Source organism: Artibeus jamaicensis, unplaced genomic scaffold (assembly GCF_021234435.1).
Source record: "Artibeus jamaicensis isolate MK-2021 breed Jamaican fruit bat unplaced genomic scaffold, CSHL_Jam_final contig_65, whole genome shotgun sequence".
NCBI classification, from domain to species: Eukaryota; Metazoa; Chordata; class Mammalia; order Chiroptera; family Phyllostomidae; genus Artibeus; species Artibeus jamaicensis.
The window spans coordinates 1571500-1598472 of record NW_026521913.1 but is presented as its reverse complement, the minus strand read 5'-3'; the positions used below and the strand labels follow the sequence as shown (position 1 = coordinate 1598472).

The 26973-nt window shown below is 39.9% G+C and overlaps 1 protein-coding gene across 6 annotated transcripts in view; it reads left to right on the top strand.

Annotated features, from left to right (window-relative positions):
• DZANK1 (double zinc ribbon and ankyrin repeat domains 1) overlaps window positions 1-26973 on the top strand; it is a 145520-nt gene that overhangs the window by 99148 nt on the left and 19399 nt on the right. For 4 of the 6 annotated variants that reach the window (XM_053670961.1, XM_053670959.1, XM_053670965.1 and 1 more), the window contains 6 exons: window positions 14482-14585; window positions 17456-17530; window positions 19342-19438; window positions 19858-19958; window positions 23157-23237; window positions 23755-23882. In XM_053670961.1, coding sequence (XP_053526936.1) covers window positions 14482-14585; window positions 17456-17530; window positions 19342-19438; window positions 19858-19958; window positions 23157-23237; window positions 23755-23882 — 586 coding nt within the window. The remainder of the gene's footprint in view (window positions 1-14481; window positions 14586-17455; window positions 17531-19341; window positions 19439-19857; window positions 19959-23156; window positions 23238-23754; window positions 23883-26973) is intronic. The other 2 variants (XM_053670964.1, XM_053670962.1) reach the window with 2 other exon arrangements.

The following is a 26973-nucleotide window of genomic DNA, read 5'->3' as shown; positions in this document are numbered from 1 at the left end:
TACTGTCTTTTCATTTTTGCCATTCTACTAGGTGTGAAATAATATCCCATTATGGTTTTAATTAGTATTTCCTGATGATTAATGATATGAGTACCTTCTTATATATTTGTTTGCCATTTGTATGTTATTCTCTGGAGAGGCATCTGTTCAGATTCTTTTCTATTTTTAAATTTGGTTTTCTTTTGTTATTGAGACATGAGTCCTTTATATATTCTAAATACTAGACTATTATCAGATATATAATTTACAAATATTGTTACCATTCTGAAGATTGGCTTTTAACTTTGGATGGTGTTCTATAAAACATAAATTTTTCAAATTTTAAGTCAAAGTTTTATTTTTTTTTGTTTTGTTGCTTATGTTTTTGGCATCATATCTAAGAATCCAGGGCCAAATACCAGTCACAAATATTTACTCCTATCTTTTCTTCTAATATTTTTATTTATTTATTTTTAAGAGTTTACATATGTTTATTTCACATGACACTATAACATGTAATCACAAAAAATCTCATAATGTTTTATTTTTTTGAGCAAAAATCCTTTATTTAATTGTTCAAGTACAGTTTTCTGTCTTTTACTCCCATCCCAGCCCACCCTCACCAGTGCTCCCCACCTTCCTCCCATTTCCACCACCCTTAGTTGTTGTCCATGTGTCCTTTATACTAGTTCCTGTAAATCCTTCCCCTTTTCCCCCTAAAATTCCCTCCCCTCTTCCCTCTGTTCACTGTCTGCCTGTTCTCTATTTCAATGTCTTTGATTATATTTTGCTTGCTTATTTGTTTTGTTATTTAGGTTCCTGTTAAAGGTGAGATCATATGGTATTTGTCTTTCACTGCCTGACTTATATCACTCGGCGTAATGCTTTCCAGTTCCATTCATGCTGTTGTGAAGGGTAGGAGCTCCTTCTTTCTTTCTGCTGAATAGAATTCCATTGCGTATATGTACCATAGGTTTTGGATCCATTCATTTACTGATGGGCACCGAGATTGGTTCCAACTCTTGGCTATTGTAAATTGTGCTGCTATGAACATTGGAGTGCATAGGTTCTTTTGGATTGGTGTTTTAGGGTTCTTAGGATATAATCCTAGCAGTGGAATTGCTGGATCAAAAGACAGGTCGACTTTTATTTTTCTGAGAAAATTCCATACTGTTTTCCATAGTGGTTGTATCAGTCTGCAATCCCACCAACAATGGATTAGGGTCCCCTTTTCTCCACATCCTCTCTAGCACTTGTTGTTTATTGCTTTGTTTATAATGGCCATTCTGACTGGTGTAAAGTGGTATCTCATTGTGGTTTTAATTTGCATCTCTCTGATAGCTAGTGATATGTCTCTGGATAGTCTGTGTGTCCTCCTTGGAGAAATGTTTGTTCAAGTCCTTTGCCCACTTTTTAAATGGGTTGCTTGTCTTCTTAGAGCGCAGTCGTGTAAGTTCTTCGTGTATTTTGGAAATTAAACCCTTGTCTGAGGTATCATTGGCAAATATGTTTTCCCATATAGTTGGTTCTCTTTATATACTGTTTTCTTTAGCCATGAAAAAGCCTTTAATTTTGATGAGATCCCATTTATTTATTCTTTCCTTTATGTCCCTTCCTCTAAGGGACACATCAGTAAAAATGTTGCTGCATGAAATATCTGAGATTTTCTTGCCAATGTTCCCCTCAAGGACTTTAACGGTGTCACAGCTTATATTTAAGTCTTTTATCCACCTTGAATTTATTTTGGTGTATGGTGTAAGTTGGTGCTCGAGTTTCATTTTTTTGCATGTATCTGTCCAGTTCTCCCAACACCATTTGTTGAAGAGGCTATTTTTAGTCCATTTTATGTTGCTGCCCCCTTTGTTGAATAGTAATTGACTGTAGAGAGTTGGGTTGATTTCTGGGCTCTCTGTTCTGTTCCATTGATCTATGTGCCTGTTTTTATGCCAGCACCAGGCTGTTTTGATTATAGTGGCCTTGTAATACAGTTTGGTATCAGGTATTGTGACCCCTCCTACTTTGTTCTTTCTCAAAATTGCAGCTGCTATTCGGGCTCATTTATGGTTCCATATAAATTTTTGAAGTGTTTGTTCTATGTCTGTGAAGTATGTCATTTGTACTTTAATAGGTATTGCATTGAATGTGTATATTGCTTTGGGTAGTATGGACATTTTGATGATGTTAATTCTTTCAATTCATGAACATGGTATATGCTTCCATTTATTCACGTTTTCTTTAATTTATTTCTTCATTGTTATGTAGTTTTCTGCATACAGGTCTTTTACCTCCTTGGTTAGGTCTATTCCTAGGTATTTTAGTTTTCTTTTTGCTATATTGAATGGGATTTTATTCTTGATTTCTGCTTCTGCTGTTTCATTGTTGGTATACAAAAACACCTTTGATTTCTGGATATTGACTTTGTAACCCGCTGTTTTGCCAAATTCATTAATTAGTTTGAGCAGTTTTTTGGTAGAGTCTATAAGATTTTTCATGCAGACTATCATGTCATCTGCAAACAGTGACAGTTTTGTTCCCTCCTTTTTGATTTGGATGCCTTTTATTTTCTTTTCTTGTCTGATCACTGTGACTAAAACTTCCAATAGTATATTGAATAGAAGTGGTGAAAGTGGACATCCTTGTCTTGTTCCAGATCTTAGTGGAAAAGATTTTAGCTTTTGCACATTGAGTATGATGTAGGCTATAGGTCTCTCATATACGGCCTTTATTATATTGAGGAATGCTCCCTCTATTCTCACCTTGCTGAGTGTTTTTATCATAAATTGGTGTTTTCCGAATCTTTTAATATGATCATGTGATTTTTGTCTTTGCTTTTGTTTATGTGATGTATTACATATACTGATTTGCAAATATTGAAGCATCCTTGTATCCCTGGGATGAATCCAACTTGATCACGGTGTATGGTCTTTGTAATGAATTGTTGGATATGGTTTGCCAATATTATGTTGAGGATTTTAGCGTCTATGTTCATCAGTGATATTGGCCTGAAGTTTTCTTTCTTTGTTGTATCTTTATGTGGTTTTGGGATTAGGATGATGATAAAAAGAGTTTGGGAGTCTTTCATCATTTGGGATTTTCTGGAATAGTCTGTGAAGGATAGGGGTTAGGTCTTCCTTAAATGCTTTGTAGAATTCTCCTGTGAAACCATCTGGTCCAGGGCATTTGTGTGTCAGGAGATTTTTGATTACTGCTTCAATTTCATTTGCTGTTATTGGTCTATTCAGGCTTTCTCCTTTTTCTTCATTGATTTTTGGAAGATTATATTTTCCTAGAAATGTGTCCATTTCACCTAGGTTTTCCAATTTCTTGGCATAAAGTTATTAATAGTAATTTCTTACAATCCTTTGTATTTCTGTAGTGTCAGTTGTAATCTCTCCTCTTTCATTTCTGGTTGTGTCCATTTGGGTCCTCTCTCTTCTTTTCTTGATGAGCCTGCTTAAAGGCAGTGTATTTTGTTTATCTTTAAAAAAAAACCAGCTCCTGGATTCATTGATCCTTAGAATTGTGCCTTTAATCTCTATGTCATTTAATTCAGCTCTGATCTTGGTTATTTTCTTCCTTCTACTTGCTCTGGGCTGTCTTTGTTGTTATTCCTTGAGTTCTTATAGGTGTAGGATTAGGTTGTTAGTTTGAAATGTTTCTATCTTTTGTAGGTAGGCCTGTATTGCTATGAACTTCCCTCTCAGGACTGCCTTCACTTTGTCACATAAGTTTTGGGTCGTCAAGAGTTTATTTTCATTTGTTTCCAGAAACTTTTTGATTTCTTCCCTAATTTCATTCTTGACCCATTATTTGTTTAATAGCATGCTATTCAATCTCCATGATTTTGAGTGTTTGGGTTTGTTTCCCTTCGGGTTGGTTTTCAGTTTCAGTCTCTTGTAGTCAGAGAAAATACTTGGGATGATTTCAATTTTCTTAAATTTGTTGAGGCTTGTTTTGTGTTTTATCATGTGGTCTGTCTTGAAAATGTTCCATGTGCACTTGAAAAGAATGTGTATTTAGCTTCTTTGGGATGAAGGGCTCTATATATATATCAGTTAAGTCCATTTCATCTAAAGCATTGTTCAATGCCACAATATCTTTGTTGATATTTTGTTTGGAAGATCTTTCCATTTTTGACAGTGGGGTGTTAAAATCCCCTACTATAACTGTGTTTCTGTCAATATCTTTCTTAAGTTCTCTAAGATTTTCTTTATATATCTGGGTGCTCCTATGTTGGATGCACATATATTTACAACGTTTATGTCTTCGTGGTGGATTCTTCCCTTGAGTATTATGAAGTGACCTTCTGGGTCTCTTTTTATGGCTCTATTTTTGAAGACTATTTTGTCTGATATGAGTATTGCTACCCCAGCTTTTCTTTCCTGGCCATTTGCTTAGAGAATTTGTTTCCAGCATTTCACTTTTAGTCTGTGTAGGTCTTTTGTCCTGAGGTGGGTCTCTTGTAGGCAGCATATGTGTGGGTCATGCTTTCTTATCCATTCAGCTATTCTATGTCTTTTGATTGGAGTATTTAATCCATTTACATTGAAGGTTATTATTGATAGATACTTATTCATTGTCATTTTTATACCTGTTTTTCTCTTTGTCTCTCTATTTTCCTTCCTTTCCTTAAAGCAGTCCTTTTAGTATTTCTTGCAGAGCTGGTTTGGTGGAGGTGTATTCTTTTAGAGTTCTTTGGTCTTGGAAGCACTTTATTTGGCCTTCTATCTTGATTGAGAGCCTTGATGGGTAAAGTAGCCTTGGTTGCAGGCCTCTGGTTTTCATTACTCAGAATATTTCTTGCCATTCCCTTCTTGCTTGGAGCGTTTGCATTGACAAGTCAGCAGCTAACCTTATTCGGGCTTCCTTGTATGTTACTTCCTATTTCTCCCTTTCTACCTTTAAGATTCTCTCCTTTGTCTTGAAACTTTGCCATTTTAATGATGATGTGTCTTGAATTCAATGCTTTGAATTCAATATCTGATAGCTGACTTGCCTCTGTTTCATCTAGCATTCTTTCTGAGACTTCCTTCTTTCCTTTCATTTGGGGATTGTTTCTTTGTCTTCCCATTGTTTGATAGACTCTTTTGTTAGCTTCAGCTTCTGAAATTGATTTATTCTGGCTTTCTGGGTTTATGGTGTGAACTTCTGTGGTATAATACCTGTGAGATTCAGTGGTGTAGTGCACTTGATCTTCCCAGCTCACCAATCTTGGGCTGTCCTTTAAGTTGGCTCTGGGTTTGTCTTTGGGTTTTGATTGTTTTGGGGTCTTCCTTTTGTAGGTCATTCCCAACTGATGGTCGCTCTGTCCAGCACCCATTTTAATTTGTTGTGCTGGTGAGGGTGGGTTGTGTTGAAGCTAGTTCTTTTGTGTGTACAGGGTTTTGAGGATTCTCTTTTGCTCTTGTTCAGTTGTTTGCACTGGGTAGTTTCTCCACTGTTTAGTTGTATTTCCAGATAGGTGTTGGATTGAGGTTTGTGTGGTTTCCACTCTCTCCTTCACCTTTTTCTATTGTTATCTGTTGGTGTTTCCTTTGTTGTTGGGTTTCTTCTTCCAGTGGGTGTCCTGGTTTTCTCCACTTCCACCTACTCTGTTTTGTGTGTGTGATCAGTTTGAGGGGAAGGCAAAATGGTTTATGACACCAGGAGAGTATTATATGATATTTACAGTAGCAGCTGGTAGAGAAGAGATAGGAGATCCTTTGGGTATATATAGTAATAACCGTAATCATCACCCCAACTAGCCACTTTTTAGAAAGAATGGAAAGAAGGTAAGGCTCTTGTTGGGGAGCAAAGGTTTGTGAGTTGGATCTAGAAAGCAGTGAGGTTGTGGGAGGTCAGATTCTGAGGTAAAGTGAGAATAAAGGATGGTAAATAGGTGTAGTGTGAGAGAGAATAGAGTTAACCACTTCAGGAAACAATGAAGTGGTCTAAGATCTTGGGGGGGGGGTGTTGTGTAGTGTTTACAATAGTATAGAAGAGCTATTATTTACAATAATATTAGAGCAACAATCATATGACGGAATCCATGAGATACCAAGAATAAGGAGTAGTGGACCTTCAACAATGTGTTGATGGAGTACAGGTGAAATAAAAGACAGTAAATTAGCAATAGACTATGAGTGAGGGGACAGGGGAAACCTGTCAAGTGATACAATATATCCAGCCAAGGCAAAGAAGACTATATAGAAAGAGGAGGAATACAAAGATACTATTAAAATAAAAGATGTAAGAATAAAGAATAATGAAAAAAATAATAATACAAATATGCAGTAACTTGTAGTTTCTCTGCTATAGCAAAGTGAAATTTACCTCTCTGTCTCTACTGTTGGGATACCTCCTCTTTGGGTCCAACTCTGGTCTTTTCGCAGTTCCAAGTTTTTTGTCTCACTTGTGGGGGGAAGAAAAACAAACAAAATAAAAGGCAGCAGAAGGGAGGAAAAAGCGGTAAGTTTGGAAAGAAAGGAAGAAGGAATAAAACAAGAAAGAAGGAAAGAGAAAAAAGTATTGAAAGATAAAACAATAATAATGTTAAAAAAATAAAAGATTACTTAAAAAAAAAAAAACACCTCTTGTTGGTTTCCCGCTGGCCAGACCAGTTTTTCTGGTCTCACTGGCTGCAGCAGGCTGAGGGGTGATTGGTGTGGCCTTTCTCCCTTCTCGGTGTACTCAGCCCGTCCCACGGGCACTCTCCCAAGATCCAGACCAGAGCCTTTCCCTAGTGCCTCACTGAAGGAATCCAGATCCTCTTTAGAGCCCTCTTTACCCGGGAGTCACCGCTGGGGGATGGGGTGTGGGTGCAGGCCGGGCTGGGCTTCCCTGGTCCAGCAGGCTTGGGCAAGAACCTTTCCCAGTGCTATGGAGGGAACGCAAGGGCAACTCTCAATTCTCCCAAGCTGGCGACCACAGATTCCATGGGTGATCAAGGCCCCCTTGTTTGCTTCCTCGTGCCCATTCCTTTCTCTGACACTTCAAGCAAACAGGTCTCTCCCAATATTTTTCAAACTGCTCCCGGCTGGGGAGGGAGGGAGCTCATGACCGGGCTCTTTCCAAAGGACCTTGCTGCCAGCTCTCGGCTCCCAGAGTCCACAGCAGACCCTACCTGGGCCCCTGGTGCCCGGCCCGGTGGAGGTGGCAGCCCCGGCCTGTGGCCTCTGCACTGATCCCTCGGACCTTATTGACCTACAGCCATCTCCTCACCATCTGGTCTTTCAGTCCACTATAATTTCTGAACTCCTATTTTCCTATATGCTGGGCACTATTGACTATTTGCTGTGTTCCTCTGAAGATCGGCCAGATTTTTCTCCCATGTGTGGGGGGAAGTGGAATCCTCTTTGACCTACTCCACTATCATCTTCCTCCCATTTTCCTCTTCTAAGATTTTTGTAGTTTTTGCTCTTACACTTAGGTTTTATCTCCAATTTGAGTTAGTTTTTTGTATATGGTATACAAATACATTATTTTGTATGTAGCTCTTCAGTTGTACCACTTCCATTTGTTGAAGAGATGATGATTTTCCTTTTAGTGGTCTCAGTACTTTTGTAAAAAAATCAGTTGACCGTAGATACGTGGGTTTATTCCTGGACTTTCAATTTTTTAAATATATTTTATTGATTATGCCATTACAGTTGTTCTATTTTTCCCTTCATTCCTCTCCACCCTGCACACCCCTCCCCCACCATTCCCCCCCTTTAGTTTATGACCACATGTCTCAAGTTCTTTAGACTCTATATTTCCCATACTAAACTTGCCCTCTCCCCTATCTATTTTCTACCTATCATCTATGCTACTTATTTTCTGTACTTTCTCCCCCCTTCTTCTTCTCCCACTCCCCTTTTGCTAACCCTCCATGTGGTCTTCATTTCTATGGTTCTGCTCCTGATCTAGCTGTCCTCTTAGTTTGCTTTTGTTTTAGGTGTGGTTGTTAATAACTGTCAGTTTGCTGTCCTTTCACTGTTCATCTTTTTTATCTTCTTTTTCTTAGATAAGTCCCTTTAACATTTCATAGAATAAGGGCTTGGTGATGATGAACTCCTTGAATTTGATCTTATCTGAGAAGCACTTTATCTGTCCTTCCATTCTAAATGAAAGTTTTGCTGGATAGAGCAATCTTGGTTGTAGGGCTTTGGATTTCATGACTTGGAATACCTCTTTCCAGCCCCTTCTTGCCTGTAAGGTCTCTCTTGAGAAATCAGCTGACAGTCTGATGGGAACTCCTTTGTAGGTGACTGTCCCCTTATGTGTTGCTGCTTCTAGGATTCTCTCCTTCATTTTAATCTTGGCTAATGTAATGATGATGTGCCTTGGTGTGTTCCTTCTTGGGTCCAACTTCTTTGGGACTCTCTGAGCTTCTTGGATTTCCTGGAAGTCTATTTCCTTTGCCAGATTGGGGAAATTCTCCTTTATTATTTGTTCAAATAAGTTTTTCACTTGTGGCTGTTCCTCTTCCCCTTCTGGTACCCATATAATTCGGATGTTGGAGCATTTAAAGATGTCCTGGAGGTTCCTAAGCCTCTCCTCACTTTTTTGAATTCTTGTTTCTTCATCCTTTTCTGTTTGGTCATTTTTTTCCTCTTTCTGGCCCACTCCATTGATTTGAGTCCCAGTTTCCTTTCCATTACTATTGGTTTCCTGTGCATTTCCATTCATTTCTATTAGTTTAGCCTTCATATGTTCCTCTAATTTGTGACTAAAATCAACCAGTTCTGTGAGCATCCTGATCACCCGTGTTTTGAACTGTGCATCTGAAAGTTTGGCTATTTCTTGGTTTCTTAGATTTATTGGCTCTAGGGCTCTCAGTTGTTCTTGAGCCATGTTTTGATCTGTTCATGCCTTTTACATATGAGGAGCAGAGCCTGAGGTGTTCACCAGGGCAGGGCCACCCAGGTCACTGGTTTGTGATGCTGTATGTGGGGGCGGGGTCAGAGAGGGACAATGGCGGTCCCCTCTGCAGCTTCCCGCCACTGGGGCCTGCACCGTCTCTCTCACCGCTCGCTCCTTCACCAGTTTATCTGCGCGCGAATGTGTGACAATGGTCAGTCCTCAGTAAGTCCACCGCCTTGGGCCCTCAACGGGTCCGCCCACTACTCCACACCTGGTATCCAACTACAGCTGCCAGCGTGCCTGGGTCATGTGCCCGGGTTGGTCCAGTGGATCTTTCCCGTCTGACCCTGCTCTGCTGCTGGCTCTGCCCGTCTTACTGGTTTGGCTGAAGGGTTTGTTGTTGTCCGACTTCTGTGTAGTTCAGATTTCTGTGGTTTGGCTGTGTTTTTGTTGCTTAAACTTTGTTGTTTTTAAACTTGGTTGTGTGAGGAGGCACAAGGCTTCCACCTATGCCTCCATCTTGGCGGAAGTCTGTACTGTCAATTTTATTGCACTGATCTATATGCCTGTCCTTATGCCAAAGCCATGCTGTTTTGGTTACTGTTGCTTTATAGTATGTTTTAAAATTGTGAAATGTGAGTCCCCCAACTGTATTCCTCTTTTTTAAGGTTAATTTGGCTATTCTGGGTCCTTGAGTTTTCATATGAATTTTAGGACGAGCTTGCCAATTTCTAGAAAGAAGCCAGCTGGAATTCTGAAAGGGATTGGGCTGAATCTGTAGATCAGTTTGGTGGGCATTGCCATCTTAACAAAACAGTTGACTCCAGTAATCTCAGTGTACTAGATCCATGGCAGAGCCTCCATCCATGAATGTTGGCTGAGCTGAAAAAGGGAGCTTCCATTCTCAATCACACTTCCCCAGAACTTGGTCTTGGTAACAAGTAGTTGGGGGCCGAATGAGAAGTACTGAAGTTCTGTACCTCCTGGGAAGATACCATAGCTCTCCAGGTAGGAGCTGGGAGTAAAGGGAGCCCTGTGTTTTTGTCTACACCTATCTGGAGTGGTTTCCATCTTGACTAGCTGAAATTGGGTGGAGGGGAGTGGATCATGGTTCAAATATCATAGATTCTTACTTACTCTGTTTTAGTACATTTTCTTCATTAAATGTTTATTTGCTGTATGTCCTTAGAACTATTTCCAGAGACTTTAAATGGTTATTTGCACTCTAATTATAGTACAAATTATAGGACCCAGTGAACTGGGTCCACTGAGCTCCTCAGGCTGCCATGCTGCTAACTAAGCATTCTCAGCTCTTCTCTTGCCATCTGTATTTTCCAGCTGGGAGTCAAAACTTGATTCACAAGGTGTTTGAGATCTTCTAGGAATGTGTGTTATCAGTCCTATGGTAGATTGTTTGCAGAGATGGCCAGAATGATTTCTCCTTTCCCTATATGCACATGCTACTTCTTTCACAGAAGAAGCTGTTTCCCTTTTTGGGGGGAATGTGGACTGGTCTTTTGACTTGCTTTACCAATAGCAAGTGGTAGAAAGGGAAGCATGACAGCTCTGGGCCTAGGTGTTAAATGTACCGGAAGCTTCTTATTTTGTAGGAAGACAGCACTATGTATAGAAGACCAGGATAGATTACTGAGTGAAAACATGTCCCATATGGAGAAAAATAGAGATGACCAAAGTAACAATCAACACAAAGACACCAGATATTTGAGTATGCAGGCAGCAATTATGAGAAGATTCATAGCTGAGGCCTTGGCCCTGTGGGTGAGATAATTTTGGATCCCCCAGTCCCAGCTTAAGTGGCTCAGCTGACACCATGTGGAACAAGGATGAGCCATGCCTGCTGAATAGTGACCACATTCTTGACCTGTAGCGTGAACTTCTATAGTGTGAACAGTTAAGTAGACAGTATTTTAAACCACTAAGTTCTAGGGTATTTTGCTTGGCCGCAATAGATTATAGAAACATGTCCTCAGTTTCGTATAGCAGAATGCAGTTTCCTGTAGTCCCCTTTTTCAGTTTGAGCTGGAAGAGAGCAGATCTAACCCCACCCCCTCAAAACAGGACTCACAGTCTTGCAATGACCCTTTCCAAAGCACTCTCCCCCATCCTATGCTTTTCAGAGTCTTCTCTTGATGCTTTTTTGAGAGTTGAGATTTGATCTGGGAATTTTACATCTATTGTATTGTACATTCTCAGTCACAACCATGTGTTTAACATACTCCTGCATTCATATTTATTTATTTGCACATTCTCTGTTTCCATTGGAAAGTCAGCTACTCAAGGCCAAGAACTTTGTTCATTCCTATCTTTCCAGCCCTAGAATAGTGCATGGGACAGAGTAGATGCTAAAAAATATTTGAGGAATGAATGCATATTTTGTGCCAATCACTGTGCTAGGCCTAGGATTATCTCTATCTCAGTTACTCATAGTGGACTCTTCTGTTACACCACACCAGCTCCCCTCAGCCTGCCTGATTTCAGTGCAGCTGTGATGGTCATACATCACTGGAAGCATCCCTCATGTTTGGATTTGCCACAACAGCTATTTCTTTTGCTTCCTCAGACTTCCTTGAGAGCAGCAGAAGACTTCTTGTCCCTAAGCAGGTACATCTTAGAACTGCTGGAGTGTTCACACTACTCTATCACTTGTGCTTCCCAGAGTCACCTTTCTAAGAAACCACTTTTCCTAAGTCTTTGTTTCAGGCTTGCTGCCAGGGCAACCCAAACTAAGACACTTAGGTTTTCTTATTTAATGTCATAATAACGTACAAAGTAAGAGGTATTAATCTCATTTTGTAGGTAAGGAAAGTAAGGCTTAATGAGATTTAAGTGCCTGACTGAAGTTCACTAAGCTAATAAATGGTAAATTTAGGATTTAAATGCCAGCTTTTCTTAACTGGAAACGATGTGCTCTTTCCATAAAACCACATTGGATTACCTTGCAAAAGTCACTGATTGCTCTCAACTTTAGCGTCCTTATTGTAAAATGATGAGGCAGGATTCAGTGCATATTTACAGACTCAAATGTCAACAGGGCAGAACCGGGAGGTAAAGGCAGGCCACTGGCCTGTGGGGACTATCGCCTGCTGGGAGCTTGTGCCCTGTCCAAAGAGGGCTGCTGCCCTTTTGCCCCAGGCAGCCGGGCATGTGCAGGAAGGCAGGCCCAGTGCTTCTGCATCTCCCACCTGCACATAAGAAACCAGAAAGCTAGACTCATGTGAAATCTCCCAGGATTTAAATGGTGGAAATTAATTCAAATGTTTTAAATTCCAGGCAGACTGGAAAGGGGCACAAGGGAACTTCTAGGAGTGATGTAATTGTTCTACATATTGATGAAGATGTATACATTTGCCAAACTCAGGTTGTACAGTTTAAATAGGTATATTTTACAACTGTTATATCTCCATATGGTTAATTTAAAAATAATTTTATTTACTTTTAAAATTTTTTATTGTTTATTTTATTACATTTGTCCCAGTTTTCCCCCTTTAGCTGTCCCAATCTGACACCCACTTCCACAGTCAATCCCTACACCATTGTTCATGTCCATGGGTCCTTCTTATATGTTCTTTAATCCCTTCACTGTCTTTCAATCAGTTCCCACCTCCCCTTTCCCCTCTTATAGCTGTCATTCTGACCCATGATTCCATCATGCCTCTGGTTCTATTTTGTTCTCTAGTTTATTTTGTTCATTAGATTCCACTTATAAATGAGTCTTTCACCAACAGGCTTATTTTACTTAGCATAATAGTCTCTAGTTCCATCCATGCTGTCGCAAAAGGTAGGAATTCATTCCTTTTTTCTGCTATGTAGTTTTCCATTGAGTAAATATACCACAGTTTTTTTAATCCATTCACCTATGATGGGCACTTAGCTTCCAAATCTTGGCTATTGTAAATAGTGCTGCTATGAACACTGGGGTGCATAGGTTCTTTTGAATTGGTATTTCAGGACTCTTAGGGTATATTCACAGCAGTGGAATTGCTGGGTAAGTCAAAGGGCAGTTCCATTTTTAGTTTTCTGAGGAAATTCTATACTGTTTTCCACAGTGGCTGCACCAGTCTGCATTTCTACCAAGAGGGCACTAGGGTTCCCTTTTCTCCACATCCTCACCAGCACTTGTTTCTTGTAGATCTATTGATGATAGCCATTTTGGCAAGTGTGAGGTGATATCCCATTGTGGTTTTAATTTGCATCTCTCTAATGGCTAGTGATGTTGAGCATTTTTTCATATGCCTATGGACCATCTGTTTGTACTCCTTGGAGAAGTGTCTATTCAGGTCCTTTGTCCATTTTTTAATTGGATTGTTTATCTTCCTGGTGCTAACACATATAAGTTCTTTACAAATTTTAGAGATTAAACCCTTGTCCAGTGTATCGTTGGCAAATATGTTCTCACATGTAGTCGGTTCTCTTATCATTTTGATGATGTTTTCTTTAGCCATGCAGAAGGATTTTAATTTGATGTAGTCCCATTTGTTTATTTTTTCTTTATTTCCCTTGCCCTAAGACAGGGGTCCTCAACACCTAGGCTGTGGGCCCATATTGGTCTGCAGCCTGTTAGGTACCAGGCCACACAGCAAGAGATGAGGGACAAGCCAGGGAGTGAAGCTTCACTTACTTTAAGGCCTGAGTTTCCACTCCTATCTCCACCCATTCCCCCACCAGGCTGTGGAAAAATTGTCTCCCACAAAACTGGTCCCTGGTGCCAAAAAGGTTGGGGACCACTGCCTAGGAGACAGCATAAATAATAATGCTACATGAAATATCTAAACTTTTACTGCCTATTTTTTCCACTAGGATTTTTATGGTATCATGACTTACATTTAAGTCTTATATCCATTTTGAGTTTATTCTGGTGTCATATGGTTTAAGTTGATGGTCTAGTTTCATTTTTTTGCATGTACCAGTCCAGTTCTCCCAATATCAGTTATTGAAGAGGCAGTCTATATTTCATAGTATGCTCAGCCCTCTTTGTCAAATATAATTGACCATAAAGACATGGGTTTATTTCTGGGCTCTCTAGTCCGTTCCATTGATCTATGTGTCTGTTCTTATGCCAGTACCAGACTGTTTTGGTTACAGGGGCCTTGTAGTAAAGTTTGATATCAGGTATTGTAATACCTCCAAATTTGTTCTTCTTTCTCCAGATTGCTGAGGATACTCAGGATCTTTTTTTTTTTTTGGTTCCATATAAATTTTTGGAGTTTTTTGGAGTATTTGTTCTAGATCTATGAGATATGCTATTGGTATTTTAATAGGAATTGCATTGAATCTATAGATTGCTTTGGCTAGCGTTGATATTTTAATGATGTTAATTCTTCCAACCTATTTGAGCACAGTATATGCTTCCATTTATTTGTATCTTCCTCAATTTCTTTCATCAGTGTTCTTAATTTAAAAAGAATTTTAAAAGAGTAAAAGAAAAAGACCCCATGCACAGCTATCAAAACATGTTCTTTTGAGGTTCTAGAATTTCTATAATTTATTGTGTGTAAAAAGAAGCTGGGAACAAAAAATGGAACTTAGTTTCAAGTAAGTAAAAGCCATCACATTTGTCAAAGAAAAACAACTTTTCTGAGAATTCATGATCCACATCAGCATTTTCTTTCTTAGCCTCAGAATAATTATCCATATAGACAGGTTTCTCTTCTTCTTCAGGATACTGGAGAAAACAGTTGGATCACATCTCTGCTCACCTCAGGTCTTATGCTCAGAACAACCCTGAATTCCGGGCCTTGATTGCTGAACCCAGGATGGGAAAGGTGGGTAAACTGTGAATGGAACTTCCACTTCACAGTGTCCCATGGGATCAGACTGAAGTTACACTCCACCAGCTCCACCCAAAATTGCACTTTTCTTGACTTCTTTCCCTTTCCTGCCCTGCTTCCCTTACTTCCTTACTATCTTCCCTTGCAGGCAGGGCCTTAATAAGTCCCTTGCATGTGAGTCTTGTCTTAGGGTCTGCTACTGGCACCCAAAACAGCAAATTGTGAACATCGCATGCTTTTAGATACCACATGCTGTGGAAATGCTGATGGTCAAAGTTAAATGACCCAGGATAGTTTAATCCAGCCAAATTGCATATTTAAATCCTACACTATATTAAAAATAGTAGTTACAAGATTTAACCATTTAGCAATGCACTCAATATCTGTATTATGTTTATCATCTCCAGTTCTCAAAACAAACCTGCAAGTTAGAGGTATTACCATTGTGGTAGTTTTTAAAACATGACCACAGAGTCTTTGACAGTCTTCCCTTCACAGGATGGAGACTATATCCCCTCATTTTGAATCTGAGTAGGGTTGTGACTGTTGGACAATGGTATGTTGGAAACGATGCTATGGGACTCCCAAGGTGTGGTCATGTAGGCCATGTGGCTTCCTCTCGCTTAGCATGCTCATCTCCAAAACTCCTTCTTGGAACCCAGCCATCCTGCTGTGAGAAGCCCAAACCACACTGGATGGGCACATGTAGGTTCTCCTGTATGCAGCTCTAAGTGAATTCAGTCCTGGAGTCACCCCGGCTCAGAAGGCAGGCAGATGAGTGATGAGTCTCTAGGTCATTCCAGTCCCCAAACATGAAGCTACCTCTAGCCATTTCAGTTTTAGCTGAAGCCTCAGAGAAGCCATCACTGCTGGGCCCTACTGGAATTCATGAACATGATAAAAATGGGGGTTGTTAATGTGGCTGATTTTGAGAATTTTTACACTGTAGTAAATGATAGAACAAATCTTACCTGACACCCAGGAAAACTGACTCAGAGAGGTTTAGTGACTTCCCTCGGACTGCATTGCTAGGTCTCAGGGGATTAAGGATTTGAAGCACTTCTGTTAGACTCCAAACACCATGCTATTTCTCTGCCTGGTAAAGAGACACCTTGTAAAAAGACATGTTCCTCTGTCATGAGACTAGAAAGAACCTTTAAAAATCAGCCTGTCTGCTCCTCTGCCACTAAACAGGCCAACATTGAAACCATTGGATTGGCCAAAAAGGTCATTCAGTTTCTGCATAGGATGGCTCTAGTAGCACTTAGTTGTTTTTAACTTCATTTGAAATAATTTTGTTAAATTGTATTGTGACAGTGTCATATCAGTGTGCATTTAAAAAACACCAAAACAGGTGAATTTTTGTATAGCCATTTTAATATTGAAGATGGGAGAAAATAAGCAACATTTTTGGCATATTATACTTTATTATTTCAAGAAAGGTAAAAACACAACTGAAACGCAAAAAAAAGTTTGTGCAGTATATGGAGAACGTGTTGTGATTGATGGAATGTGTCAAAAGTGAATTGTGAGGTTTTGTGCTGGAGATTTCTCACTGGACAATGCTCCACATTTGGGTAAACCAGTTGAAGTTGATAGCAATCAAATCGACATTGAGAACAATCCATGTTATACCACATAGGAGATAGCTGACATACTTAAAATATCCAAATCAAATGTTGAAAATCATTTGCACCAGCTTGGTTATGTTAATAGCTTTGATGTTTGGATTCCACATGAGTTAAGGGAAAAAAAAACCTTTTTGACTATGTTTCTGCCTGTGATTCTCTACTTAAATGTAACAGAAGCATTTCATTTTTAAAACAAATTGTGACGGGCTATGAAAAATGGATACTTTACAAGAAAATGTGGAACAGAAGAGATCATGGGGCAAGCAAAATGAACCACTACCAACCACAGTGAAGGCTAATCTTCCTCCAACGAAGGTGATGTTGTGTATATAGTGGGATTGGAAGGGAGTCCTCTCTTAATGAGCTCCTTCTGGAAAACCAAACAATTCCTACAAGCACTACTCCCAAGTACAAAAGCTGAAATCAGCACTCAACAAAAAGTGTCCAGAATTAGTCAATGAACTTTTTGGCCAACCCATTATTTCATAGTCAAGTATTGCTCAATTTCCTTTGATAATCTATTTTGATGGTTTATTAATTTTTAGCCTAATCTAGGAGTCTGAACACTATGGCCTATGGGGCAGTTCTGGCCTGCTATCCAGTTTAATAAATAAGGTTTATTGGATCACATTCATTTATTGTATACTTATTTATTTGCTTATTTTCTTCAGCTGCTTTTATGTTACAGTGGCAATGTTGAATTTTCATGACACAGACTCTATGGCCCACAGAACCTAAAACATTTATGAGGTGATCCTTAAAGCCTTTGCTGATCCCTGGTTTAATGTAAATCCCTCCCACTACTTACAGAGAAACTGCTCAACAGTGATACCAGACCCCTGATTGCCAATGCCTGGCCCCCAGGACACCTTTTCCAAGGTGATGACATCCAGCCATATGGCTTGATTAAACTTAAAGTATGTCTCTTGTAGATAGTATAAATTTGGACCTTGCTTTCTTATCCATTCTGGCAGTCTCTGCTCTTTAGGTATTTATTTAGTTTATTTATAATTAACAAAATTATAAATATGGCTAGATTTGTGCCTGCCATTTTACTATTTATGTTCTAGTTTATCTACTTTTTGTTCCTCTGTTTCTCTTTCTTGCCTTTTTTGGTATTAATTAAATATTTGACTAAACTTGCAGTTTAACAGCCCAGAATTTCTTGTTGTTGCTCAGGTTACTGAGTCCCATATCCACAGTTGTGAATCCTCTCTAATACTTTTTTAAAAGCTTATCTCTGCTACTGTCCATGAAGATGGCTATGAAGTTAGCATCAGGCTGAATTATATTCAAGTCTCAAACAAGGTAAGTGAAACCTTCAGGAGTTATTCATTGATGAATTGACTGAGCTAGTAAATTGTGGCATATGATTTATTGAAATGTCTCTGTGTAATCCAGAGAAAGGTAAAGTTTCAATTATTATGAAACTTAACTGTAAGCTGACAATTTCATAGAATTAGATAAATAACTGAGCTAAGCCTGAGAGAAGAAGACAGCTTCTGGGCACATAATGATATAGTAAGAATAGGAATTATCAGCCAGTCAATTAGTCCTATAGTTCTCAGGCTTATTTATATTCACTGACATCTGATGACAGGTCTGTGATTCAACTGATTTGGGGAAAGACTGACAAAAATGTTTGCCATTTTTGTCCTATTTGCCTATAAAAAAGAAGCCAAATGCTGTGGCCATGTCTCCCTTCATCTATCCTTTTATACAGTGATGCGGGTATTGCCATAGAGCCTGTGTGTAACAAACATTGATCAATTTTGGCAGCTTTAGTGTCACTGGACAAGAAGGCAAAATATACAAAAGGATTAATCAGTAGATTGAGAAGAGGGGTAAAAAAGGCAAGGAAGATGAGAAGAGCTACCATTTATTAGGTCCTGTGCATGTGCCCAGCAGGGTGCTAAGTGTCTTTAAAATTAAGATGGATTTATGGGCCCTGCCTACCTCAGAGGGAAGCTGGGCAGGCATACATATCCAAGGGGATAGTGCATATGAAAGTTCTTTGAAACCAAGTAAAGCACCTAATGCCATGTTTTCAGTTGTGGGCTGAAGCAGAGCTTGGGTCAGAGAGGTACTTCAGGAGAAAGGGAGTAAGGGCCATGGGACAAGGCAGGAACCTGAATACGCAAGTGATCACAAATAATGTCTAGATTTAGCCTGACCCACAAGGAGATCTGGACTGTGAATGGCACCATGCAGTTGTCTCCAACTGAGGCAGGAAGGAGAGAGTCATAACCTCTAGGGCAGAGCAGCACCCAACTACTGAGGACAGTTGGCTGGAGAAGGGAGTCAGCTGTGAGCTGTTAGCAGCCAACACAGCAGCTGGGATAGGTATGCTGACCAGTTAAGGTGAACGGGATGGGCACCAATTCCCAGGCTCACTATGGTTTTTTTTTTCCTTAGCCTACATGTTCTAGTGTTGAGGAAGTAGTGTAGAGGGTTCCCTATGACAGGAGCTGGCAGCCATGTGAGGATAGAGCAGGGTGCCATGCTGTGAAATCAGTCCAGGAGGTGACAGGATGTCAGGTCTGGAGTATGTATTATCTATCTTCATTTTATAAACATTTATTTCACCTCGTTTTACTTTTACATCATCCTTTTGAGGTAGGGCATAATATTTCCACTTTATAGGTGAGAAAACTGAGGCTCAGGGAAGTTAAGCAGCTTGTATCTTCCAAGGTCCCCAATCTAGTATTTAAACACTGCAGCCTAAGCCTCCCCATCATGCCACCCTAATTCCAAGACAAAGACGGGTTTTAAGCAGTGGCAGGACACAGTTACTTACAAATTGTATCAAGGTGACTAGGGCAGATATATGGCAGGTGGGCTGGTGGGAACCTGTTAGGAGGCTGTTATACTGTTTCCGGTGTGAGAAGAGGGAGCTGAGGCTATAGTGACTGAGAGGAAGAAACAGACTGTGGAGATGTTTAAGAGGCAAAATGTACAGAACATTCTAGTGAGGGATGGAGTTGTAGGAAGGGTGCCAGGTTTCAGTCTTGACTGTGCAGACAGAGTTGTCATTAATAGAAAGAGGAGCAGGTTGGCGGGGAGGTGGTTGGGACACAGCAGCCTCATCATTCATGGTGCTGAATTTTCTTATTGGCCAGAACCTTTACCTCAGTAAGGAGGTGAATTTCATCGACCGCTTTCTGAGCAATGTCACCGAGGGTGATAATGGGCTATTTGGCAGCAGGTCCAGCTTGGGTGAGTTGTGCCCTTCCATTGATTTTAAAGCCATTGACCAGGGACATAGTGACTTGGCAAGGATGGCAGAATTGCTTAAAACTTGCCAGCCCAACTACATATCTTTTACATTCTAGCCTTTTTATTCCTCTAGCTTCCCTGAAGGCTTTCACAGGCATAGGGAGATAAATTGGGAGTGGATGCTCCAAGGGGCCTAAAAACTAGTTACTTCTGTTCCCCTCCTTCTCACCCACTCTCTGGTCTTGGACTGAGAGAAGTGGCTATAGCAGTCCTTCCTGTCAGTTTTAATCAAACAAATCTCTACAAAACCATTTTACCCTTTTTACCCCTTGAGGGGCCTGATAGTAGACTCTAGCTCTTTACCTGTGGGGAGAGGATGGGGGAACATCATTCTGGTCCTTAACTCTTTGTCATTCCAGTGAGTGACTGCAATCAAACCACCTCAGATATCACTGAAAAAAACAAGAGAATGAAGAATTTTAAGACTAAAACATTTCATGGAAAGAAGGAGCAGCTTACAGTATGTGTATCCCTTGGTCCTTACAGCTGTCTTTGGCCTATTTCATGTTTTATTTTGAGATTTTTTTAAATGGATGAATACTTTTTTCCATTTTCTGTTCCTTGTTTTATGACAACATATTTTTATTTTTGGAATCCTTTAAAATATCTCAAGATTATTAATTAGAATTATTTAAAATTTCTCATCAGGGTCCGAAATCACCTCTCTTACCTATGGAGTCAGTTCTGTGCACCCGTCTTTCTCTTTCTTGTGTTTGGTTTGTCTCAAATGTGATATCCTTGGTTGTCAGGAAACATTAACAAATGAAGGGCTGGTTTGATTACCACAAACTCCTGGTATGGATGCCCAGCATGAGTGCCTATCATGGGTATGTGGTACTGAGGTCTTTGTGTGGGCAGAGGCAGGAGAAAGCCTTGGGTTCCATAAGTTACCTGTGTAAGAAGGCCTTGCCTGTGATGGTGAGGGTGATGCTGTGAAGCGCTCTGGTGTGGCTGGACTGTCTTTCCAAATCCTTCCCTGTGTCTCATAGAGGTTGGGACGCTGTCCTTCTTGGGCTTCAGTGCTCCCAGAAGAAGCCTTTATTAGGCAAATTATGGACTCTCCGAAAAATGGTTATCAAGGGGTAAGCAGAGAGCAAAAGCTTCCTTTCCTTGCATGGCAGAGGGGAGGACACCAGCCATCTCAGCTATTGACAATAAAGCTCTCTAATGATACACTCATGAATTCAGCCTGCACCCAGCTTCTACCCTCCTTGTTGAGTAGCTTTGAGCATCTGCAGGACGCTCTGGAGTGCATACTCATACTTCTAGTGTTTTCACTTGGGCTTTTTCTTTGCTTTGATTTCCCTGTCAGTCAGATTTCATCTACTTTCTTTTTTTAATTGAATTTAGAGAGATGGGGGAGAGAGAGGGAGAAAGAGAGAGGCATCAGTTTGTTGTCCCACTTATTTATTAGGCACTGGTTGATTCTGTTTTTTTTTAAAGATTTCATTTATTTTTAGAGGGTAAGGGAGAGAGAAAGAGGAAAAGAAACATCAGTGTGTGGTTGCCTCTTGCATACCCTCTACTTGGGACCTGGTCCACAACTCAGGCATGTGCCCTGCCTGGGAATTGAACTGGTGACCCTTTTATTCACAGGCCTGTGTTCAATCCACTGAGCTACCTCAGCCAGGGTTTCATTGGTTGATTCTTGTATGTGCCTAGACTGGGGGTTGAACCCACAACCTTGTCATCTTGGTATGATATTCAATCCAACTGAACTACCCAGCCAGGGCAGATTCCATCTACTTTAAATCTCTAGGATTCTTACAATTTTTGATCTACTGATGGTATCTTTTTGGAGTTTCCCACAGCTATTAAAGTTTATTTTTCAAAAATATAGACCATCAATAATTTCAATGGGAGCATTGCCTCTACCACCTTCCCTCATATTATAGCCAGTCCTCTGGCTGCAATAGAGCAAACAGATATACTTAGCAACAAGCCCAGAGTCTGGGTCTCCTAGCCAGTGATGGAGATGGATACAGTGTCTTTTATTTCCTCCAGCTTCAGTTAAGCCAGGCCCCCAGGGCTACCTCAGGGATACACATATCCTCCACCCAGCTGGCATTGTGATTTCTCTGGAGGCAGGGACTCTACTCCTCATCTTGTGTCATGAACACTAATAAATTTGGAAAGAAGACATGACAATTGTCTTGAATTTCATACCTATGATTCTTTGTGCTCTCTATCTTCTCCCAGGTTGAAATATTGTCAATAAGTGTAGAGTTCCATAAAGTTGATAATTTTACCATTTTGGATACTCTACCTACTTACTCTGTACATGACCTGAATTCCCTACTGTTATATGCTTTTATTTTCTCATTCAAATTTAGGGGATAAGTAATAGAAACCATATCATCTGTTCACTCATTCAGTGATTACTTTTGAGCATATAGGCCCATTCAGTTCTACGAGTTGAACACAAAACAAACAAAAGACACAAGGGTCTCAGACCTCATAAACTTGACATTCTAGTGCATTCTGGTTCATTTTTTCCATAAGGAATGGAATTCAGTATAAACAACTGCCTTCACCCCACAAGATAGGAGCATCTAACTAATTAGAGCACCTTGTTCCAAGCTACTTACTGGGAGGACAAAGGGTGAACCTTACATCTTCTTCTGAAATGCTCAGAGGCCTTGGCCAGTATATTCATCCTCATGACTTTCCAGGAAGCCAGGGAGGGATGGTATCACTTCCACTTTATAAATTGGTGGTCCTGGGACTACCCCAGAATCACCTTCGAGTGGGATCAAGTGGAGGAAACATACTAGAAGTGATGTCTCCTGCTTTCTAGACTGTTTCCTTTAATCTTCCAGGAACCAGCATTTGAAATTATATATATATAAAGACTATGTAAAGCTATCTTCGCATTTTGAAAATATAAAAGATAATAACCTTCTGATTTCTGATTATAGATTGATGATAGATGAGCTTTTTTCCCCCTCCCAAGCAAGAGGTTGATCTCATTTGTTCACTCATTGCCTCATCTGAACTCATATGTAGGCTGACTTTGAACACTTTATACAGCATGCAAAGTAAATTTTAGGATTCACCTGGTTGCTTTTCGTAGAAATATTCATAATAAAACTAGTGTAGGGTTTCTGGGTTTTGGTGCGATTTCTTATTGCATCCCTGACCTTAATAATATAAAACACTCTGGCCAATGTAGCTCAGTGGATAGTGCTTGGGCTTGCAAACCAAAGAGTCACCAGTTCAATTCCCAGTCAGCACACATGCCTGGGTTGTGGTCCAGGTTCCCAGTTTGGGGCTGCCGAGAGGCAACCACACATTGATATTTCTCTCCCTCTCTTTCTCTTTCCCTTCCCCTCTAAAAGTAAATAAATAAAATCTTAAAAAATATATATATAAAACAATGTGAGTATGGTGTCCTTCATCAAGACAAGGTTTCAAAGATCAGCAAAATTTACATTAGATGTGTTTATTTGTGCTGCTGGCTGTTGAAGACCACACACACACACACACACACACGCGCGCGCACACACACACTATTATTCTCATGCTCACCCATCCCTGGGGCTCAGAACTTAACCTTGGAGAGGAAATATTCACCTTTAGGGTTGAGCCTGGGCAAATGGAACTAGACAGTAAAAGTATTTTGCAGCAGTAGAAATGACCACATTCTGTCATCCTGCAGCCCGAAAGCAGACTCTTGCTGAAGGAAGTTGGACCAACAGGGGATGGAAGAGTCTCTGTAATTGAACAGTTGCTTGATGAAGTAAGTGAAACCAAAGAGCAAGTCTCTCTGCGGGTATAATGTGTTTCATCTCTGTCTCTTTCAGATGGAAGTTTTGTTCATTGTTGTGATCATTACTGTGTCATTTACTTAAAAACTGATTGGGAATGGATTAAATGGCAAATCCAGAGCTTTACATGAATTGTTACCTGTTGCCAGTTTTTATGGCAAAATAAATAGGCAGAAAATTATACATGAGCCCAAGTAAGATGCATGAAGGTGGACAGAATCCCTGGCCTGTGAGACCCCATGTGACCTTCCTATTTCTTAAAGAAGCAAGGTTGCTTGCCCCTCCTGACTGGGAAACAGAAGTTTTACTACCCAAGTAATGTGGCTGCTCTGTTTGTTGTATGTTGGGTCTCAGGTTTTCTGATTCTCTTCTCTTTGTATTTAAAGTAGTTTAGTTCCATCCAGGAAGTTTGTTAGTGACTAAGATGGCGATTAAATGCTGCTGAGTGCAGGGTTTTGTGGCAGGCTTGTCCTTTTGCATATGCTGCAGGGAGCAGATCCCAACTGCAGTGATAACGAAGACCGTCCTGTTATTACCATGGCTGTGATCAATAAGCACCATCAAGCAATCCCAGTTCTTGTGCAGAGAGGAGCAGACATCGACCAACAGTGGGGACCGTAAGTCAAACTCAATGAAAGAAGAGTTCTGGTGCAATGTCGCAGCCATGCTATACCTCAAGGGCTCTGCTGTGGCAGGATCAGCCTACGAGCATGCCCTGTTCAATTTGATTCACTTAAAAATCATTCAAACCCATTGTGGGCTTAGTAAGTGACTCAACTTCTCATATTTTCTAAATCCAGGCAAAATAAAATTTTAAAAATGGGCTGTGGGATTGTCTACATTACAGTAGCTTTTATAAATGATGATACATTTTGTTAATTTTATTAATTTTATGTCTTTGTTAATTTTATGTATTTTATTAATACATTTTATTAATTAATACTAATTCAATTCATGAATTTATCATGAGGCTGGTAGGTTCTTAGCACTTGGGGTGTTAAGCAATGTTTTTGTCATGATCTGAATTGTTAAGGCTCATAAAAGAAGAGAGCCCTACTAAAATATACCCATGAAGTTAATGACAAAAAAAAATGCATAGTTGTCTCTGGATGTTAACATTGTGGGGAGGAGACTGGTCCATCTGAGTCTACCACATAATCTCCTGGTGCCTTGGTTTTTCCAGCTGTGAAGCAAGACAGAGATACCAAGTCATAGTTTTGCTTCTGTTTTCCTCTGTTTCAAAATTCCCTTTAGTACTTTTATTCAAAATTATGATTACATTTTCTAGGTATGCTATGATTACATTTTCTTCTTTGTGTATTGAAGATATTTTCCCACAGGCCACTTGAAGTCAAATTTTCTCACCCAAAATCTCAAGTGGATTCTCTTTACACACCATGAATTATTCAAAATCTTGTCACATTTCATTTTTTTCATAAACTATGAATAATATATAATTTTTGTATCTTTGATGTTCATGGAATTTATTTTTTAATTATATTTTATTGATTGTGCTATTACAATTATCTTGATTTTTCTCCTTTCCCCCCTCCATACAGCATCCCCCACTCCCTCAGTAAAAACCCACACCATTGTTCATGTCCATGGGTCATGTCTATAAGGTTTTTGGCTACTCTATTTTTCTTTTTTTTTAATATATTTTATTGATTATGCCATTACAGTTGTTCTATTTTCCCCCTTCATTCCCCTCCACTCTGTACACCCCCTCCCCCACCATTCCCCCCACTTTAGTTTATGACCACGAGTCTTAAGTTCTTTAAATTCAATATTTCCCCTACTGTTCTTGCCCCCCCATCTATTTTCTACCTACCATCTATGCTACTTATTTTCTGTACCTTCTCCCCCCTTCTCCTTCTCCCACTCTCCTGTTGCTAACCCTCCATGTGATCTTCATTTCTATGGTTCTGCTCCTGATCTAGCTGTCCTCTTAGTTTGCTTTTGCTTTAGGTGTGGTTCTTAATAATTGTGAGTTTGCTGTCCTTTCACTGTTTATCTTTTTTATCTTCTTTTTCTAGATAAGTCCCTTTAACATTTCATATAATAAGGGCTTGGTGATGATGAACTCCTTGAATTTGATCTTATCTGAGAAGCACTTTATCTGTCCTTCTATTCTAAAAGAAAGCTTTGCTGGATAGAGCAATCTTGGAAGTAGGTCTTTGGATTTCATGAGTTGAAATACTTCTTTCCAGCCCCTTCCTGCCTGTAAGGTCTCTCTTGAGAAATCAGCTGACAGTCTGATGGGAACTTCTTTGTAGGTGACTGTCCCCTTATGTGTTGCTGCTTCTAGGATTCTCTCCTTCATTTTAATCTTGGCTAATGTAATGATGATGTGCCTTGGTGTGTTCCTTCTTGGGTCCAACTTTTTTGTGACTCTCTGAGCTTCTTGGATTTCCTGGAAGTCTATTGCCTTTGCCAGATTGGGAAAGTTCTCTTATTTGTTCAAATAAGTTTTCCACTTGCTCTTCCTCTTCCCCTTCTGGTACCCTTATAATTCTGATGTTGGAGCGTTTAAAGATGTCCTGGAGGTTCCTAAGCCTCTCCTCATTTTTTTTGAATTCTTGTTTCTTTATTCTTTTCTGTTTGGTCATTTCTTTCTTCCTTCTGGTCCGCTCCCTTGATTTGAGTCCCAGTTTCCTTTCCATTACTATTGGTTTCCTGAGCATTTCCCTTCATTTCAATTAGTTTAGCCTCCATTTGTTCCTCTAATCTGTGACTAAAATCAACCAGTTCTGTGAGCATCCTGATCACCAGTGTTTTGAACTGTGCATCTGATAGGTTGGCAATTTCTTGGTCACTTAGAGTTATTGGCTCCAGGGGTTTTAGTTCTTCTTGAGCCATGTTTTGGTCTGTTTGAGCCTGTTACATATGAGGAGCGGAGCCTTAGGTGTTCACCAGGTGCGGCCACCCAGGTCACTACTTTGTGACACTATATATGGGGGCAGGGTCAAAGAGGGGCAATGGCGGTCCCCTCTGCTGCTTCCTGCCACTGGGGCCTTTACGGTCTATTTCACTGCTTGCTCCTTCACTGGTTTATGGGTCTGGCTGAATGGTTTGTTGTTGTTGGATTTCGGTATAATTCAATTTTCTGTGGTTAAGCTGCATTTTTTGTTGCTAAAACTTTGTTGTTTTTAAACTTCGTTGTGCGAAAAGGCACAATGTTTCCACCTATGCCTCCATCTTGGAGGAAGTCTACTCTATTTTTCTATACTGTATTTTACAACCCCATGTTTATTTCTGTAACTATCTAGCTGTACTTCTTAATCTCCTCACCTCTTCACCCATTCTCCCCTACCTGCTCCCATCTGGCAACCATCAAAATGCTCTCCATATCCATGATGCTGTCTCTGTTCTTGTTTGCTTAGCTTATTTTTTAGATTCAGTTGTTGATAGATATATATAGTTTTTGGCTTTTTATTCATAGTTTTGATCTTCTTTTTCTTAAATAAGTCCCTTTAACATTTCATGTAATAATGGTTTGGTGATGATGAACTTTTTTAGTTTTTTCTTGTCCGGGAATCTCTTTATCTGCCCTTTGATTCTAAATGAGAGTTTTGCTGGGTAGAGCAAATGGGCTCTATAGGTCCCTGCTTTTTATAATTTTAAATATTTCTTGTCAGTCCCTTCTAGCCTGCAAAATTTCTTTTGAGAAATCAGCTGACAGTCTTATGGGAACTCCCCTATAGGTAG